At 44.7% G+C, this 18,489-nt stretch overlaps 1 protein-coding gene across 3 annotated transcripts in view; it reads right to left on the bottom strand.

Annotated features, from left to right (window-relative positions):
* LOC121557986 (fibroblast growth factor 14-like) overlaps window positions 1–18,489 on the bottom strand; it is a 46,284-nt gene that overhangs the window by 18,847 nt on the left and 8,948 nt on the right. The window contains exon 1 of one of the 3 annotated variants that reach the window (XM_041871434.2): window positions 13,552–13,643. The exons of 1 other annotated variant lie outside the window; for it this stretch is intronic. In XM_041871434.2, coding sequence (XP_041727368.1) covers window positions 13,552–13,621 — 70 coding nt within the window. In that variant the 5' untranslated portion in view covers window positions 13,622–13,643. Of the gene's footprint in view, window positions 1–1,743; window positions 3,046–13,551; window positions 13,644–18,489 lie in introns of those variants that run through there. One more of the 3 variants, XM_041871433.2, reaches the window with a different exon arrangement.

The raw sequence follows: 18,489 nt of genomic DNA, 5'->3' as shown, positions 1-18,489 counted from the left end.
CCTCTCCTCCTTCCATCCTTCTCTACCTCTCCTCTTTCCATCTTTCCATTTCTCATTTTCTCCTACTCTTCCCATCTTTCCATCAATTTTTCCCCATCCTCTCCCCTTCCTTCTCTTCTCCTCTCCCTTCACACCTCTCCTCCTCTTCTCCCTCTCCCTTCACACCTCTCCTTCTCTTCACCTCTCCCTTCACACCACTCCTCCTCTTCTCATCTCCCTTCACACCTCTCCTCCTCTCCCTCTCCCTTCACACCTCTCCTTCTCTTCTCCTCTCCCTTCACACCTCTCCTCCTCTCCCTTCACACCTCTCCTTCTCTTCTCCTCTCCCTCTCCCTTCACACCTCTCCTTCTCTTCTCCTCTCCCTTCACACCTCTCCTCCTCTTCTCTCTCTCCCTTCACACCTCTCCTCCTCTTCCCCCTCTCCCTTCACACCTCTCCTCATCCTCTCTTTCTCCCTTCACACCTCTCCTCCTCTTCTCTCTCTCCCTTCACACCTCTCCTCCTCTTCTCCCTCTCCCCTTCCTTCTCTTCTCCTCTCCCTCTCCCTTCACACCTCTCCTCCTCTTCTCCCTCTCCCTTCACACCTCTCCTCCTCTTCTCCCTCTACCTTCACACCTCTCCTCCTCTTCTCCCTTCACACCTCTCCTTCTCTTCTCCTTTCCCTTCACACCTCTCCTCCTCTTCTCCCTCTCCCTTCACACCTCTCCTCCTCTTCTCTCTCTCCCTTCACACCTCTCCTCATCTTCACACCCCTCCTCTTCCCACTCCCCTTACCCCTTGCTCACCCCGAGGTTAAGAAACCCTGATTTCATACTTAATTTTTGACAGGATGCTTGAGGCAACTCCTCTCAACTACATACACACACAAACACACACACACACACACACACACACACACAGCATGTGTCTCAGACTGTACTGTGTTCTGCATGCATGCACCCCATCATCTAAGAGGCCACAGGTTGCACTGAATGTCACTGGCTTTGACAAAATGGCTGTCACTTGACTGAGGTTGCTGCGCTCACAGTCAGTCCCCCCGTCTCCTGAGACCAGTCATGCCAGTTACCCACTGTCATACAGAGCTTGTCATTGATGAGGGAAAAAATGTAATTCTCTTATATTGGTGGTGTCAGCTATACTGTATGTATGAATCAAGATATGTCAAATTCAGTAGGCTACATGTCAAAACCAGTCTCAGTTCTTTGACTCAACATAATTCAAGTTCTGTGATAAATACCTATAAGATGGCCAACTGAAATATTTTCAAGTTTGGTGAGATATTTAATATGGCAACCTGATACAGCTATCCACCCCTCAAACGTATTTTAATCTGTATGTAACACCTAACTGAAATATCGATTTTGTCTGACTCAAACCCTTCACTCAAACTAGCAATCAGCAATAAACCAATCAAGGAAAGATTAGGCTAGAAATCTTTATTTCCCCACAAAAGTCACAACTCCTAGGCTAATTAAAAGGCGTCATTTGAAGCCTTATCAAGAGGACGAGAGCGTCAACGTTATCACAAGAACTATATTTGTAAGGAATGAAACAGCAATGTGGTCAAACTTACCGGCCACACTGCTTAGGCTACTTTCGTTAACTACCTGTTTTTATTAATGCATGTAGGGGTAAACTATTGAACCGTTGGAGCTAACGTCAGCCTACTCTCTCCCTCGCGCATAATTACAACCGTAATGTATGTGTCCATGCGTCTCCCGCGCTTTCCCCTCTGCCCACACCTTGTCTCCGTAGCCGTCTCTTCTTCAAGCCGAAGATTCTCACTTTGGAAAAGATGTCGACCAAATTCCCGTTACAAAGTCCTTTATTCTTGTTGGGGCTTCGCCTCCGTCGGTGTGGCGTCGGCCGGTGGACTTGTTGTTCCCGTGCCTGTCTCTTCTGTCGGATCAAACCGCTGGCAATAGCTGCCATGTCTCAACCGAAACACCCCGGGGGGAAAGGGAAAGGAAACACGGAGTCCGTTCCCGTTTCCCTTTGGGCACGGAGCGCAGACGACACAACAAGCGTTTCTGTTCGGTCTGCGGCTACAGCCCCATAGTTATGTCTATAAAATGTATCTTCTTTATCTGTCAGAAAAACATTTCGGCACTACGCAATCAAGTCCAAATACCACATTTCGGTGAGGATACAGAACATTGCGTTGTCATTTTATCATGGCCATTCAACAACTAACAACCTGTCACCGTTGTTGTCAAATGATTTCGAATTTGACTGCGTGAACCCTTGAAAATAAGGTTTTCCAAACTGACAACATTTCCGATATCCGTACTTGGTCATGTTTTATCATTAAATATCAGTGACGTTTGATGTCACATAGCCCAAAAACACGAACCTAATTGTCGAAAGGATTCGTTTTTCTCCTCGCCCAAATATATTTAGGCTACCTCCCCGTCTTCTCCTGGTGACCGACAAAAATCAAGCCTATAGAAAATGTGAACATGCGAGTTTTAAGCCACGCGCTAAAGGAGTGTGTCAGACATACTCTCAAAAACAAACCGAGCGATTTTAACGTAATTATCTCTGGTGAAGGACGCAAGACCCAGACGCTGCCCGGGTGGGGCTCGCTCCTTGGAAGAGAGGTGTGTGATGCTCACCAAGTCCGTATGGAAATACGCCGGTCACTTCTCCAAAAAAAATTAAAATAGAAACGAATAATGGAGGGAGACACAATGACCAGCTCGGGATGATTAGAATCAAATAACTAAATAATCATAATCATAAACGTGTCTTAAAAAAAAGGCCAGGAGGAACTTCTCTGCATCAGGTAAAATGGTGACGCAATTTTATTTCACGATTCAGAAACTTCATCCAGCACGTCAGGACTCTTTTTTTCCTCGGTGAGAAGGGAAAGGATGCGAGGAAAAGAGGATAGGACACGACTCCGGTTGGCTCATGTATTGCTTTCAGATGTGAATAAGGGGTGAATAAAGGTAGCCTACATCAAACCCTCTCCTTCAACTCATCAATCAAAGGAAACGGGAACAGCCAGACCCTTCAGATGAAAACAAGTCTGTGCGTCAGACCAAAGCACCCTCGCTCTGGAGAAACTGTTCGGAAAGAAATACCTTATAAATGACCACAAACGAGTGAACGCCCCATGCTTAAACGTAACCATTAGCACTAGACACCGACTGAAACTTGAGATAGTATGCTATATTACTCCAACTCAAAGTGTTGCTAATACATTATATACACCGTCCGGGCACTGATTGATATATCGTGTTGTGTATTAATAATAAATAATAAGCCATTTAGCAGACGCTTTTATCCAAAGCGACTTACAGTCATGCGTGCATACATTTTTGCGTATGGGTGGTCCCGGGGATCGAACCCACTACCTTGGCGTTACAAGCGCCGTGCTCTACCAGCTGAGCTACAGAGGACCACATTATGCAAGAAGCAGACACCGAGCCGGAGAAGCAGACATGTAACTGTACAGGCAACGTTGAGAATGTTTACACCTCATCTGATGTTTACCTTGATCAGATGAAAGATAGAGACCCAGCACATTGTCAAGTGGAGAATGTCCCAAAAAGGTTTAATTAGCAATTAAATGTTATTTAGTACAGGCCTATAAATATAAAGTGCACATGTAAAGAGATCACAGTCAGTGTCACTCCTACTGTCTGCATTTAGTCATGTTCAAAAACACGGGACAGTATGGAGAAGTGTTATATCCCCCAACACAATCATTGCGACACAATCCACAAAAGACGGTATTAAAACTTAAATCAAAATGACAAAACAGTCAGTGTTATAGTATCTAGAATACAATTAAACGAATCGATGGGCTGTAAAATCGAGGGAAAGTTTATACTTTTGGTCAGCTGAATTGTCTGACCAGCGCAAGCCACATGTCTGATTTCAGCAGCATGGGCAGCGACCGCCGCCTTTAGTTCCACCCATCGCATGCTGTCTGCGGTTGCGCTGTGAGAAAACATGACATTTACATTATTATTTTTTTTTAGTCATTTAGCAGACGCTCTTATCCAGAGCGACTTACAGTTAGTGAATACATTATTATTATTATTATTATATATATTTTTTTTATTATACTGCCCCCCCGTGGGAATTTAACCCACAACCCTGGCGTTGCAAACGCCATGCTCTATCAACTGAGCTACATCCCTGCCGGCCATTCCCTCCCCTACCCTGGACGACGCTGGGCCAATTGTGCGCCACCCATGAGTCTCCCGGTCACGGCCGGCTGCGACAGAGCCTGGATTCGAACCAGGATCTCTAGTGGCACAGTTAGCACTGCGATGCAGTGCCTTAGACCACTGCGCCACTCAGGAGTCAAGTCATGACCCTTGAGTTGAGGAGTAGCCTATAAATTATCCATAGTGAAACTATCTCAACACTAACTGGTATTTTCCTCTTAATGTTAACCAAACTGTAAGCTAGCCTATTTTTAACCAGGTCATAAACAATTTAAACGGAGATAGCAGTGAGTCATCGTCATCCCCGGGAGAAGAGTGTCTTTCTTCACCTGCTGTCTGAAAAAGGGACAAGTCTGGAAAAGTCCCCCTTGAAACAGATGCGTGATCTCAATGGGGCTTCATTCTGGTTTAAATCAAGTTTTAATTTACAAAATATTTTTAACCCAAACGTGAGAATACCTCCTTCATAGGAGCAGGTTATCCACTGTGGCAGGTTATTTCAGAAATGTCAATGTGGCTTTCCAAGGGTTGTTGTTATATTTCAATAAAGGAATTGAAACTCTACAGAGCCATCTACAGTTGGTCTCTCCCTGCAATTAAATAATCTCGTCAAAACCATTAATTCAAGGCAAACAGGTTGGCACATTTTCAATCACGTTGAGCTTAGTGGGGCGCTTTCTTGAATCTGAATAGGCGTCGGTGGCAGAATTAAAGTTTTAAAAATGCATGAACCAGCGTCGATTCACAGGAGAGATACAGGAGCCCGCCGGAGTGCTCTGAACTCTACACCCGCCCTGTTTTCAGTTTGATAGATTAAAGGCCTACCGAGCCCAGGTCAGGTGGTTGCCTCTGCGGGTAGATTCGGTGGGTTTCCTGCAGTCACGTTGTGTGAGCCGGTTTTTTCGAACACAGACTCACTGAAGAATGAGAATTCGATGTGATTCTCGGTGACAGTTACAAGCCGTTGACATTAATATTATACCAAAACACAATTTACTTTCCAAAATTCAGAAGGAATAGCCTTTTCAAATCTGATGACATTCAAAAAGGCTAAATACCTCCAGGAGAGCTCCAACTTCAGCCTACAGCAAAGGATGAGGATGCAGAAAAATCAAGTGAAGCTGGGATTTGACCGCTTGAGGGCGCCAGAGTGTTCAGAAAAAGTAGGCGCTTGTAACAAGCAGTCCAGGAGTTGACTTGCTGCTGCGCATCTAATCATCCTCTGCTGTAACACAGTAAGGTGCAGGTTGCATGAAATCTATCTCATTCAATCATCTCCAGTTACTCTGTAGGTCTATAGAGCTATGGTACCTCAGCCTATTTACCAACAGGCATCATATGTCTTTTCACAGTACAGTACATACTGTAGATATGGTCAGACCTGGTGCATGGCATCCCATAACATGGTGTAATATGAACGAATACAAGTGTCCAACCAGCACACTGGCTGTCCCAAATGCTCTATTGCCACACATACATAATGCTACACATATGGTTCACCATATAACTTCAAGCAGAAAGGGGGTTCATGTGGGGTCACACGTTTTTGACTGAGTTAAATCAATCTAAATCTACTTACTGATTTTAGTGCACGCACACACACTCATACAAGGCTGCATGCAGACACATTGCACAGTGAGGAATGGAAATAAAAAAGCTTGCTGTCTTTGTGCTGATGTTTTTATCCAGGTCAACTGCTGTTGAGGCCCATGAATAAATCAACATTTACATAAAAATTCATCCTTTCTCTTCATCTCGATATTTAAAAAAGCCTTTCCCCTTATCTTCAAAAGGAAAGCCCCCCCTCCCAAAACTCCCTCCCCTGTCCATGTCGTGAATAGGAGTGGAGTGAACGGTTTAAAAACACTCTAAAAACACACACTCTCTCTCTCTCTCTCTCTCTCTCTCTCTCTCTCTCTCTCTCTCTCTCTCTCTCTCTCACACACACACAATCTCATGCTCTCTATCACTCTCACTCTCTCACTCTTTCTCTCCTCTCATGTGGCTCTCTCTCTCTCTCTCTCTCCGTCTCTCTCTCGCTCTCTGCCAGAGGGCCTCATTAGTACATATGCAGATGAGTGTGTGAAAGAGAACGAGAGAGAGCAAGAAAGAAAGAGAGAGATGATGGAGAGAAGCTGCTGTGTTCTATCCCTAAGGGAGTTGGCTACCTACCACATTTAAATCAATACATTATCTGATCATCCTATCCATTGGACTGTTTATGTGTGTGTGCTATATATTTCATCTATACATATTTCTTTATCTTGCATCGTTTCATTTTATATCCTTCCGAATGAGGTCATTGGAAAAAAGGGCAGAGAAAGAGAAAGATAAAGGGATATTTTGTTTTCTGCAGAGAGGAGAGCTCCCTCCATAGGTAATACAGGAGCACAGCATTCTTCCGCTCTCTCTCTCTCTCTCTCTCTCTCTCTCTCTCTCTCTCTCTCTCTCTCTCTCTCTCTCTCTCTCTCTCTCTCTCTCTCTCTCTCTCCAGATCGATAGTCTAAGCTGATATATGATTGCACAAATGGAAACTGAATCATAATGAATTAATAACACCCTAGGAGTTATTAATACTATAGGTGTGTGCATCAGATAATGAGAATTAGATCGTTATACAAAACTAGTATACAACAGAAAAGGCCATTATATTTGTTAGCGGAACAAGACATTTAGTGAAAATGAAAAGCACAATCAATCACTCTGCTAATGAAGGGATTCCCTTGGGTGTGAGTCATGGGGGGGAGGCAGAGAGAGGGAGAGAAAGAGAGAGGGTGGTCTGCAAATGATTCAAGAACCAGAAAGAGAAGGAAGAGAGGGATGGAGAGAAGGAGAGAGGGATAAAAGGAAGACAGAGAGAGATAGTTAGGGGGAAGAAGGGAGAGAGAGAAGGAGAGAGAGATAAAAGGAAGACAGAGAGAGATAGTCAGGTGGAAGAAGGGAGAGAGAGAAGGAGAGAGGGATAAAAGGAAGACCGAGAGAGATAGTCAGGTGGAAGGAGGGAGAGAGAGAAGGAGAGAGATAAAAGGAAGACCGAGAGAGATAGTCAGGTGGAAGGAGGGAGAGAGAGAAGGAGAGGGATAAAAGGAAGACAGAGAGAGAGAGGGATGGAAGGAGGGAGAGAGAGAAGGAGAGAGAGATAAAAGGAAGACAGAGAGAGGGACGGATGGCGAGAGAGACGGAGGAAGAGGGAGAGAGAGAGAGAGAAGTAAACATGTCACAGCTGCTACAGGTTTCCCTGTGGGGGCGTGGAGGGATAACCATCTCTCTCTTTTGCAGACTGATGTGCTGAGTCACAGCACACACACACACACAGATCTCAATTGATGAAGCCGGGACACCCCTCTGTTGCCTAGGTAACGTCTGGTGGATTCCTATGTGGAATCTCTGGGCAGTAGACAATCGGAATATTGGAATGTTCTATATGGGAGGAATCAGAGGTAATGGTCAGGCTAGAGACAAAAGTGTAAATATTAGCCCACAACAAGTGATCTATAGGTGACTAGGGGATGCAAAACTGACCTTAGATCAGTAAACCAACTGAACACACAGAGAAACTGTCACGTTCGTTGATAGAAGGATTGGACCAGGGTGCAGCATGGAATGCATACATGTTTATTCACTAAGTTAACACACAACAAAACAACAAAAGCAACGTAACGTGAAGCTCACAATGCCTACACACAAACAAGCCAAACAAGAGGTAGGTAGCTTAGCAGGTAAGAGCGTTGTGCCAGTAACCGAAAGGTCGCTGGTTCTAATCCCCGAGCTGACTAGGTGAAAAACTGTCGATGTGCCCTTGAGCAAGGCACTTAACCCTAATTGCTCCTGTAAGTCGCTCTGGATAAGAGCGTCTGCTAAATGACTAAAATGTAAATGTACAAGATCCCACAACATAGGTAGGCAAAATGGCTACCTAAGTATGATCCCCAATCAGAGACAACGATCGACAGCTGCCTCTGATTGGGAACCACACCGGCCAACATAGAAATATACAATCTAGATCTACACATAGATACCTAGATATTCACACGATAACCTCTAGCATTCACACCCTGACCAACCTAACTAAAGAATAACATGCTTTCAAGGTCAGGGCGTGACAGAAACTGTGAATGGGAAAGAACACTACCATGGACCCAACAATAACCAGACCCTCGTTCAATGCTTTAACCAGACAAAAATAAAAATGCCATCATTTTTTATGAAACATTTATTTTGTGGAGTGGATGCTTCAATTTCACCAACCTCACATCTCTTGTAACCTTGCAATGACACAGAATAACTAATTTACCAGATGTTCAAAACTCCAAACAGATTAACAGAGCCACTTCTGATGACTGAAGATGTACTAAGTAACCCCAAAAAGCTTTTTGTTCTACACCAGTGCAAAAGCAGTGAAGAGGTTCTAATTGACGGGTAAAATAGACCCTGAAAAAGGTTCCGAACATCATAAACACAGGAAGTGTTAAATAATGAAGGAGACTTGAACGCTACTCTAATTCTATCTATTATCTATGCATAGTCACTTTACCCCTACCTACATGTACATATTACCTCAACTAACCTGTACCCCATTGACTCGGTACCGGTACCCCCTGTATATATACTCGTTATTGTTATTTTATTGTTGCTCTTTTATTTTTTACTTTAGTTTATTTAGTAAATCTTTAACTCTTATTTTTCTTAAAACTGCATTGTTGGTTAAGGGCTTGTAAGTAAGCATTTCACGGTAAGGTCTACACCTGTTGTATTCGGCGAATGACAAATAAAATATATATTTTTTTAACGGTTACTTTGCAGCATCACTCAGCCCAACTACTTGTGTTTACTAGCTCGCTCGCTCTCACACACAAACACACACACACATACGCATGCACACGCACACTCACACAAGGCTATGTCTGTACCTGTGACGCCACCAAGTGGTCACATATCTCTAGTGCCCCCCGACCTCAGTAACGAGAGAGAGAGAGAGAGAGAGAGAGGAAGAGTTACTTTAAACTTTAAACTATTACTGACTTAACAGGCTGGAGTGAAGTATTTTCCTCTCCCTCCTCTTCCTCTCAGCCAGGGAACTAGGCTGAGTACTGTTGCTATAAAAAGACTATCTGAAGCAGGCACTAAATGTCCACACCAGCGCTATCCCTCCCTCCCTCCCTCCCTCCCTCCCTCCCTCCCTCCCTCCCTCCCTCCCTCCCTCCCTCCCTCCCTCCCTCCCTCTCTCTTTCTTTCTCAGGGATGAACAACATTTCCATGCTCCTGTCTGAGTCCACACTCATATACAGTGTGCCTCCACAACACGCATGTTCGAAATAAACAAAAGGGTGGAAGCATGCAGGGCTGGAGATATGAATACTGTATTTCACTGTTTTATCATTCAACTTCACTCTCATACAGTGCGCACGTACACACACACACACACACACACACACACACACACACACACACACACACACACACACACACACACACACACACACACACACACACACACACACACACACACACACACACACACACACACACACACACACACACACACACACACACTTCTTCACCCATGAGCACCCTGCGAGGGTTCAACTCAATAACCAGCCCCTGTCCCTCAAAGGGCCCCTGTAACCCACACAGCCATTTATAAAACCAAGTGTGTATGTGTGTGTGTGTGTGTGTGTGTGTGTGTGTATGTGTGTGTGTTTGACAGGTGATGAGGGGGGTGTCATTAAGCTGAAAGGGCTGACAGGGCTGCCCAATCATGTCTAGGAGCTATAGGGTCATACATCTGTCTCTGAAACACGGGGGGCTGTCATTCACCATCCAGTCAGTCATCTGTCTCTGTAACACAGGGGGCTGTCGTTCACCCTCCAGTCAGTCACTGATTACGTCTATGGTTCATTCATGTTTCATTGATGATATCTGCCAACCAATCAAGTTACAGTGATGGCACCTGTGGTCCAATGACGATTCAGTGATGATGCAGTGAGGCCTTGCAAATAAATTGGCCTAAATAAAACCTAATCTCCTTTCTTCCTCTCCCTCCTCCACCTCTCAACCTCTCCTTCCATGTCTATTTCCTCTCCTCCTCTCCCTCCACCTCTCAACCTCTCCTTCCATGTCTATTTCCTCTCCTCCTCTCTCTCCTCCACCTCTCAACCTCTCCTTCCATGTCTATTTCCTCTCCTCCTCTCTCTCCTCCACCTCTCAACCTCTCCTTCCATGTCTATTTCCTCTCCTCCTCTCCCTCCTCCACCTCTCAACCTCTCCTTCCATGTCTATTTCCTTTCCTCCTCTCTCTCCTCCACCTCTCAACCTCTCCTTCCATGTCTATTTCCTCTCCTCCTCTCCCTCCTCCACCTCTCAACCTCTCCTTCCATGTCTATTTCCTCTCCTCCTCTCTCTCCTCCACCTCTCAACTTCTCCTTCCATGTCTATTTCCTCTCCTCCTCTCCCTCCTCCACCTCTCAACCTCTCCTTCCATGTCTATTTCCTCTCCTCCTCTTTCTCTCCTCCTGTCTTTGTCTGTCTGTCTGGAGGTGAGTTAGAGGTCCTGTTGAGGGTCGATTGGGGTTTGGCTCCTAAAGGCTCACACTCTGCTGCTTCAGGGAATCAAGTTCTCTGAGTGATGGCTTTGGGGACCTGTGTGTGTGTGTGTCTGTGTGTGTGTGTGTGTGTGTGTGTGTCTGTGTGTGTGTGTGTATGTGTGTGTGTGTGGCTCAGATTCTCCTGAGTTCCGTATTTGGGGGCCAGAGAGGCCATTGGGGAGATGGACTCTGCCTTAGCAGAAAAAGTGAAACACAGGTGTATACATGTGTGAACCTGCGTGTGTGTTCACCTCAACCTTAGAATAGGTGGAGGATAGTATGATCTAATGTACCTCTCATCACATCCCTACTCCTGTGTCCATGTTGTTAGTGTCACTTCACTTCATACACAACGTGTTATGATCCATGTCAACTTTCCTTCCGTCTACCCTTAGTAATGCCACCTGCTATGATAGAAACCCCATAAACAGGAGGAAGGATAATGGACTATAATGGACTTGCATTTGGTTCACCTGGTACTCAGAATGATCCAACTTGGAACACGCTATCCACCTTCTCTAATTTCACCTCATACCTCTTTTCACTGAGAGATTATAAACCCATTAACTCAATCCCATCTCGTTACTCTGCACTACAAAAGGTGCAGCTACACTAGGATTAATATTTAGACCTAATGCTGCATCCCCGTAATCCAATAATCTGATGTTGTGCCGACATTTAAGGATGAGAATGACTAGAGACGGTATAAAAGAGACCTGGCCCTGTATGTACCAAGTGTCTCAGAGTCAGAGGACTGATCTAGGATCAGTTTTGCCTTGTAGATCACAATGAATAAGATTATATATACGGGGGGACCTGACCCTAGATCAGCACTCCAATTCTGAGATGCTTGATACATATGAATCCTGAGGTGGACAGGACTGAAGGCTCACACTGACAGGTATACAGCTGTAAATAGCCTGCATTTATTGTTAGTATACAGGTCAGTCAACACTAGAGAGGTTTCCATGGCAGGGACAATACCAGGTGCTGACGAGGATTAGCTACCTGGGAAAATATGCACGTACGCGCATACACACACGTACTCACTCACACACACACGCATGCACGCACTCGCACACACACACACAGACACACACACACACACACACACACACACACAGGTATACTTTAGATACTAGAAACACAGGTTTGTTTCAATCAACGGTAGAATATGAAAAACTTTAATGTACAATATCAAAGGAGAAGGGAGAGGAGGAAGAGGAGGAGGAAGAAGAGGAGGAGGAGGAAGAAGAGGAGGAGGAGGAGGAGGAAGAGGAGGAGGAAGAGGAGGATGAAGAAGAGGAGGAGGAAGAGGAGGAGAAGGAGGAGGAGGAGGAGGAGGAGGATGAGGAAGAGGAAGAGGAAGAGGAAGAGGAGGAGGAGTAATATAGATGTAATTTGCTAGGAGAGTTAAAAGATTAATTTTAGATAAAGGTTCCATGTGAGAGGATTAAACAACATGTCCTCTCCTCCACCAACATGACGCTCAAAAATACTCAGTAAAACCATAATCTGATGTTTATATAAAGTAAACATCGAGAAGCAGCCACAGCTTATCACGTAATGAATATTTCCTAATATTATTAAATATTCCATCTTCTTTCTCAAACTGCTCCCATATATAGTCTCCTGAGTGGCGCAGTGGTCTAAGGCACTGCATTGCAGTGCTAGCTGTGCCACTAGAGATCCTGGTTCGAATCCAGGCTCTGTCGCCGCCGGCCGCGACCGGGAGACTCATGGGCAGCGCACAATTGGCCTAGCGTTGTCCAGGGTAGGGGAGGGAATGGCCGGCAGGGATGTAGCTCAGTTGATAGAGCATGGCGTTTGCAACGCCAGGGTTGTGGGTTCGATTCCCACGGGGGACCAGTATAAAAAAAATATGTATTCACTAACTGTAAGTCGCTCTGGATAAGAGCGTCTGCTAAATGACTAAAATGAAAGGTATGGTATTGATGGAAAGTTTCAGGGAGGTCTCTTTTTCGGGGACTAAACACACACACACACATGCACACACACACACACACACACACACACACACACTTCAGAGTCCTCAGACTTGAGTCTGACGCCTGCCTTATCAAACACCTTCACAAACTTCAGGGGTCAGGTCACATGTGTGTGGGTATGTGTGTGCACAAACATTTGGAGTTTAAATCATGACCAGGGGGACAGAAAGAAAATCAACTGCCTCCAATTTAGGCAGCAATCACAGATAGAATCTGACATGATGACATCACAATAGGACCATTTGAAATCTAACATTATGACATCATAATAGGGACAGACCGAATCTGCATGGACAGAATTTACTGTGACATGATGACATCACAGTAGGGCCACACTGAATATGGCATGATGACATCACAATAGGGCCAGACAGAATATTTTATAACTTCATAAAAAAACAAATACTCCCCCCAAAGATGACTAGCTACGGGTTTATAGATTGAACAAACAGACAATTTAGGCATCAACTCCTTGTTGGATTGATTCTCAATTTCCGCAAGTGCAATAGTATTATGAAACATCCAATCGGCTTTATCTGTGACCCAAGAGGAACCCAGTAACTTAACAGAGTGCCCTGACCAGACAACCATTTGAGGCCCACTGATCCACAGTAACTTACCCCCTTTCCTCTCTTTCCTTTTCTCTCTCTCTCTCCCTCTCTCTCGCTCCCTTTCCCTCTCCCTCTCCCCCTCACTCTCTTTCCCGCTCCCTCTCTCCCTCTCTCGCTCCCTCTTTCCCAAAGTAACTTTTTCAAACTATCTAACCCATTCCTCACCTGGTGTGAGTTTCCCCAATGCAGCACGTATCCTCCTCTCTGTTATCCGCAGCACTGTCTCTAAATCCATGAGCGACACACACACCCTCCATGGACCCCCTGTTATATCTCTCCACTCCCCCTTCTCAATATCACACCCAGGGCTAGGAATATCTCTGGTGTGTCATACAGTCATCAGGGCCTCACAAGAAACACTGAGAGATGAGAGAGAGAGAGAGAGAGAGAGAGAGAGAGAGAGAGAGAGAGAGAGAGAGAGAGAGAGAGAGAGAGAGAGAGAGAGAGAGAGAGAGAGAGAGAGAGAGAGAGAGAGAGAGAGAGAGAATAAGAGAATGGCCACCAGGAATGTCGTTGACTGGGGTCCTTATAAGTCTGTCTACTGGCTCCACTTCTGATGCCTTTGATGTATGCTTAGCAGAGATATCTGCACTGGTATCTGTCCTCACTTCCACACTCACTCTGACAACATAGAGACCTGAAGGGAAACCTCTCAACCCTTACCACGCACGCGCACCCCCGCCCCCACACACACACGCATCAACTCGCGTGGGGAAATGTGTGAGGTTATGGGTAATGTAGGCCAGGCTACATAAGACATGTGGAAATGAAGGCCTTGCAGAGGGGAGTTATGGGTAAAGTAGTCCAGGGATCTACATTCTGTGGAAATGTAGGCCTTTCAGTAGAGGGTTTGTTATTATCACAGAAGGGGGGCTGAGTTTGTGTTGCAGTGAGGAGCGAGCGAGGACATGGGGGAATCATAAGCAGCTTTCAGATACAGAGTGAGAGAACAAACTAAACATGAAAACAGAGGTAGAGAAAACATAGATGCACATCAGTGTAGAATGGCTGTTTAAGCTATGTGTCTGCAGACAACAGTGTTTGTAGATTTAAGTGAGAAGAGATGAGATCAGGAGAAAGATTGACATTAGTGCAGAGTCAGTAATTCAGACTCAAGATGATAAGCTAATGAAAGCACACAAACACGGTATGCACACACACACACACGTACACACACCAGATCATCCGTGATACAAGTCAGTATTCAACGTCCATCCATGTCTGAGGACGTCGGGAGATGACGTGGAAACCGGCCACTAGGGACAACAGTGAGTGCCGCTACTTTCAAATTCTGAGTTATACTTTCAAATTCTGAGTTATACTTTCAAATTCTGAGTTATACTTTCAAATATGAGTTATACTTTCAAATTCTGAGTTAATGCCTAAGCCTTAAATACTTCGAAATTTGACGTTTGAGAAACATGGATGAACGTCTAATTCTGAAGTGAGATTGTGAGAGCTAGTTGCACACACACAAACACACACACACACACACACACACACACAGACAGACGCACGTGGGGGCACTGCACCACAAATTCAGATTTTATTGTATCTGTAGCTGACGCAAGATTCCGCATATTTCGTTTTCACAGCTTCATCTTCACAGTTCCATAGAGACAATAGCAAGATGACAGTATCGAGAATAACAGATGCTCTAGCCAGCTTCAATGTTTTTCGTGTGAAGAGGAGAGCTAATCTGGAGTGCTGTGTTCAGAAATAGCTGTCAGACTTAACTCAAACATTAAACATACAGGCCATTATGGGAATGGCCGGTGAGGGGCTCTGCTATGTGTGTGTATGTATGTGTGCGTGTGTGTGTGTGTGTGTGTGTGTGTGTGTGTGTGTGTGTGTGTGTGTGCATGTGCGAGCGTGTGCGTGCGCGTGCGTGTGTGTGCGTGTGTGTGCGTGTGCGTGTGCGTGTGTGTGTGTGCGTGTGTGTGTGTATGTGTGTGTGTGTGTGTGTGTGTGTGTGTGTGTGTGTGTGTGTGTGTGTGTGTGTGTGTGAGGAAGGAAGGAAGGGTGAAAGCTTCTATCTGGGTCACTGTTGCATGGGAGATGAGGCATTAAGTAATATAACCTTTTTCTCTTTTTAACAATGAATGACAGTGCTGCGGTACAGTGACAAATAATGAATGGAGAGAACTTATAGTAAATGCTAAAAATATATAAATTTATATTTCTGAACTTAAGCTCTCTTGGACATAAGCAGCTGTGAGATACGAGAAGACCCTCATTGATTTAACAATTATTTTAAATGTTTTACATTATGCTCTGTCAGAATTATAAAGTACAAGTCATCAACTGTGATGGCATCAATTGAAATCTGTTAAAATTGTCAACAAAGTAATTTGTGATGCCATCAATTGGGATCTGTTAAAATGACCAAACAAGTCCTTTATGATGTCATAATGAGACTAATTTAGAATTGTCAACAAAGTCCTTTGTGATGTCATGATGAGAAACCATCAGAATGGTCAACTAAACCCTCATAATGAGAAACCATCAGAATGGTCAACTAAACCCTTTGTAATGTCATTACGTTTAAGTGATAATGCCCTCGAAGCTTCGTCTCGGGCCTAACAACACCCATGCCAATATATCCTCCAAACACCGGCTTCGAGGGCATTATCACTTAAACGTAATGACATTACAAAGGGTTTAGTTGACCATTCTGATGGTTTCTCATTATGACATCACAAAGGACTCGTTTGGTCATTTTAACAGATCGGGTTACCAACATATTCAAATAATGATTGACATATTTTCATTAAAAACGTTATTTTGATGAATTTATTCATACTATTTCATCCTTCCACAAGATATAGTCCCGACACAAATCTAGGGTTGCTACCCAAGCCGGCTGGTCATTAGTTCTATCGGTTCGGTTGCTAGAGACGCGACCCAGTCGTTCAGTCTTTTTGTTCTGTATCTATGGACGCGACCCAGACGTTCGTTCTAAATGTTCCATTGCCATACAGGCTGGCAACGTTCTTATCCCTTGCTTGCTAGCTAGCCAACTATGGCTAACTTAAATTCACGTCAAAAAGTGCAGCGAGAATAACAGCAAAGTAGCTGCATCTATTGAAGCTGTTTTCTAGTGGCATTTATTTGGTTACATCCATACAATGAGCTAATGAGGTGCAATTTCGCCTGGCATAAAAATGCCTGGCATAGGACACTGGTGTTCAGAGGAGCTAGTCAACAACACAGCTAACACAATCACTTCAAACTGAAGCTGGAACGACTGCAAACTAGCTGTCTGGGCTGATGAGACAGTGGAGTCACTGTCAGATGGGACAGAGTAAATAGGCATTTTAACGTCATAGATTTAGCCGGGTGGTAATTTGTGGAATAGATTCCGGCTGGAATGCAGTTTTAACCAATCAGCATTCAGGATTAGACCCACCCGTTGTATAAAATAAGAATGAATCCCAGTGGGAAGTACAGGAAGGCCTATGCCATCTAAACTCCTCTTAGTCATACACAAAGGGGAGGCAGCAGGTCAAACCGCAGCACGTTATGTATTGGGCACACGCCTTTAACACCAGCCAGCAGACAAAGAGGAAGTGCGGTGGGTGGTAAAAATATATCAGCCTCAGGCCGGGCCACAGTCACAGAGGAGAGAGAGAGACAGAAAGAGAAATAGAGAGGAGAACAGAGAAGAGAGCTACCACTTACCACTATTGATTTGATATTGCGCACACACACATACACACATACACACATACACACACTTAAATACGCACACAGATACGCACACAAACAAGCGTGCGCACGCACAGTCACACACACACACTGACATGTCAACCTCAGCAGTAAGAACTCCCACAGGACTTGCACTAATAGTGCTGTTCAGAGAAAAAAAAAGAAATGGCCAATTCAGCGAATCTCCCTTTCCTCCTGCTTTCCCAGTCTGGGGCTGGGCAGCTCAGTGTATCATTGTATATAATGGTGTTTCCCAGTCTGGGGCTGGCAGCTCAGTGAATCATTGTATATAATGGTGTTTCGCAGTCTGGGGCTGGGCAGCTCAGTGTATCATTGTATATAATGGTGTTTCCCAGTCTGGGGCTGGGCAGCTCAGTGTATCATTGTATATAATGGTGTTTCCCAGTCTGGGGCTGGCAGCTCAGTGTATCATTGTATATAATGGTGTTTCCCAGTCTGGGGCTGGGCAGCTCAGTGTATCATTGTATATAATGGTGTTTCCCAGTCTGGGGCTGGCAGCTCAGTGTATCATTGTATATAATGGTGTTTCCCAGTCTGGGGCTGGGCAGCTCAGTGTATCATTGTATATAATGGTGTTTCCCAGTCTGGGGCTGGCAGCTCAGTGTATCATTGTATATAATGGTGTTTCCCAGTCTGGGGCTGGCAGCTCAAGGTATCATTGTATATAATCATGTTTCCCAGTCTGGGGCTGGGCAGCTCAGTGTATCATTGTATATAATGGTGTTTCCCAGTCTGGGGCTGGGCAGCTCAGTGTATCATTGTATATAATGGTGTTTCCCAGTCTGGGGCTGGCAGCTCAGTGAATCATTGTATATAATGATGTGACCAGGCAGACACTAAAATCACCATGCACTTACGATGCACTGGTGTGTCAGAACAGTCACCAGCACATCAGCTGTTACCTCTCTCCTGTTGTTAGATCAGTGAAGATGAAAGAGCGGACACAGTCCTAAACTGGTGATTCCTTTTGTAGTAACTTGACAAGGAATGCCCACACGCATTTCAATATTACTTTCCTTTACTTTCAACCCAATAAATAAAAGGTGTACAGCCATGTACAAACAGTACAAAAACAGCAGAACGATACGGCCCACTCAACCTGTGGTAGAATTGTACAGATCTGACTCTGGTTGATGACATCATCAAAGGGGAAAGGTCACGGTCAATGCCAATAATAACCATGCACACATGAATAGCAATCATACTATACTACAGGTAAGTACAACACATATTCAATGTAAATATTTATATAGTGTCCACACTATAACACCTTTGAACAGAAAAAAGCCTATCACTTTTCCCCTGAGAGTCCTGCAATGATAAAAACTTCACTGGGTGGTTCAAGCCCTGAATGCTGATTGGCTGAAAGCCGTG

This window comes from Coregonus clupeaformis, chromosome 28, assembly GCF_020615455.1.
Source record: "Coregonus clupeaformis isolate EN_2021a chromosome 28, ASM2061545v1, whole genome shotgun sequence".
Lineage (NCBI taxonomy): Eukaryota > Metazoa > Chordata > Actinopteri > Salmoniformes > Salmonidae > Coregonus > Coregonus clupeaformis.
Note: the sequence above shows the minus strand (reverse complement) of the source record. Positions and strands in the feature narration are given on the sequence as shown.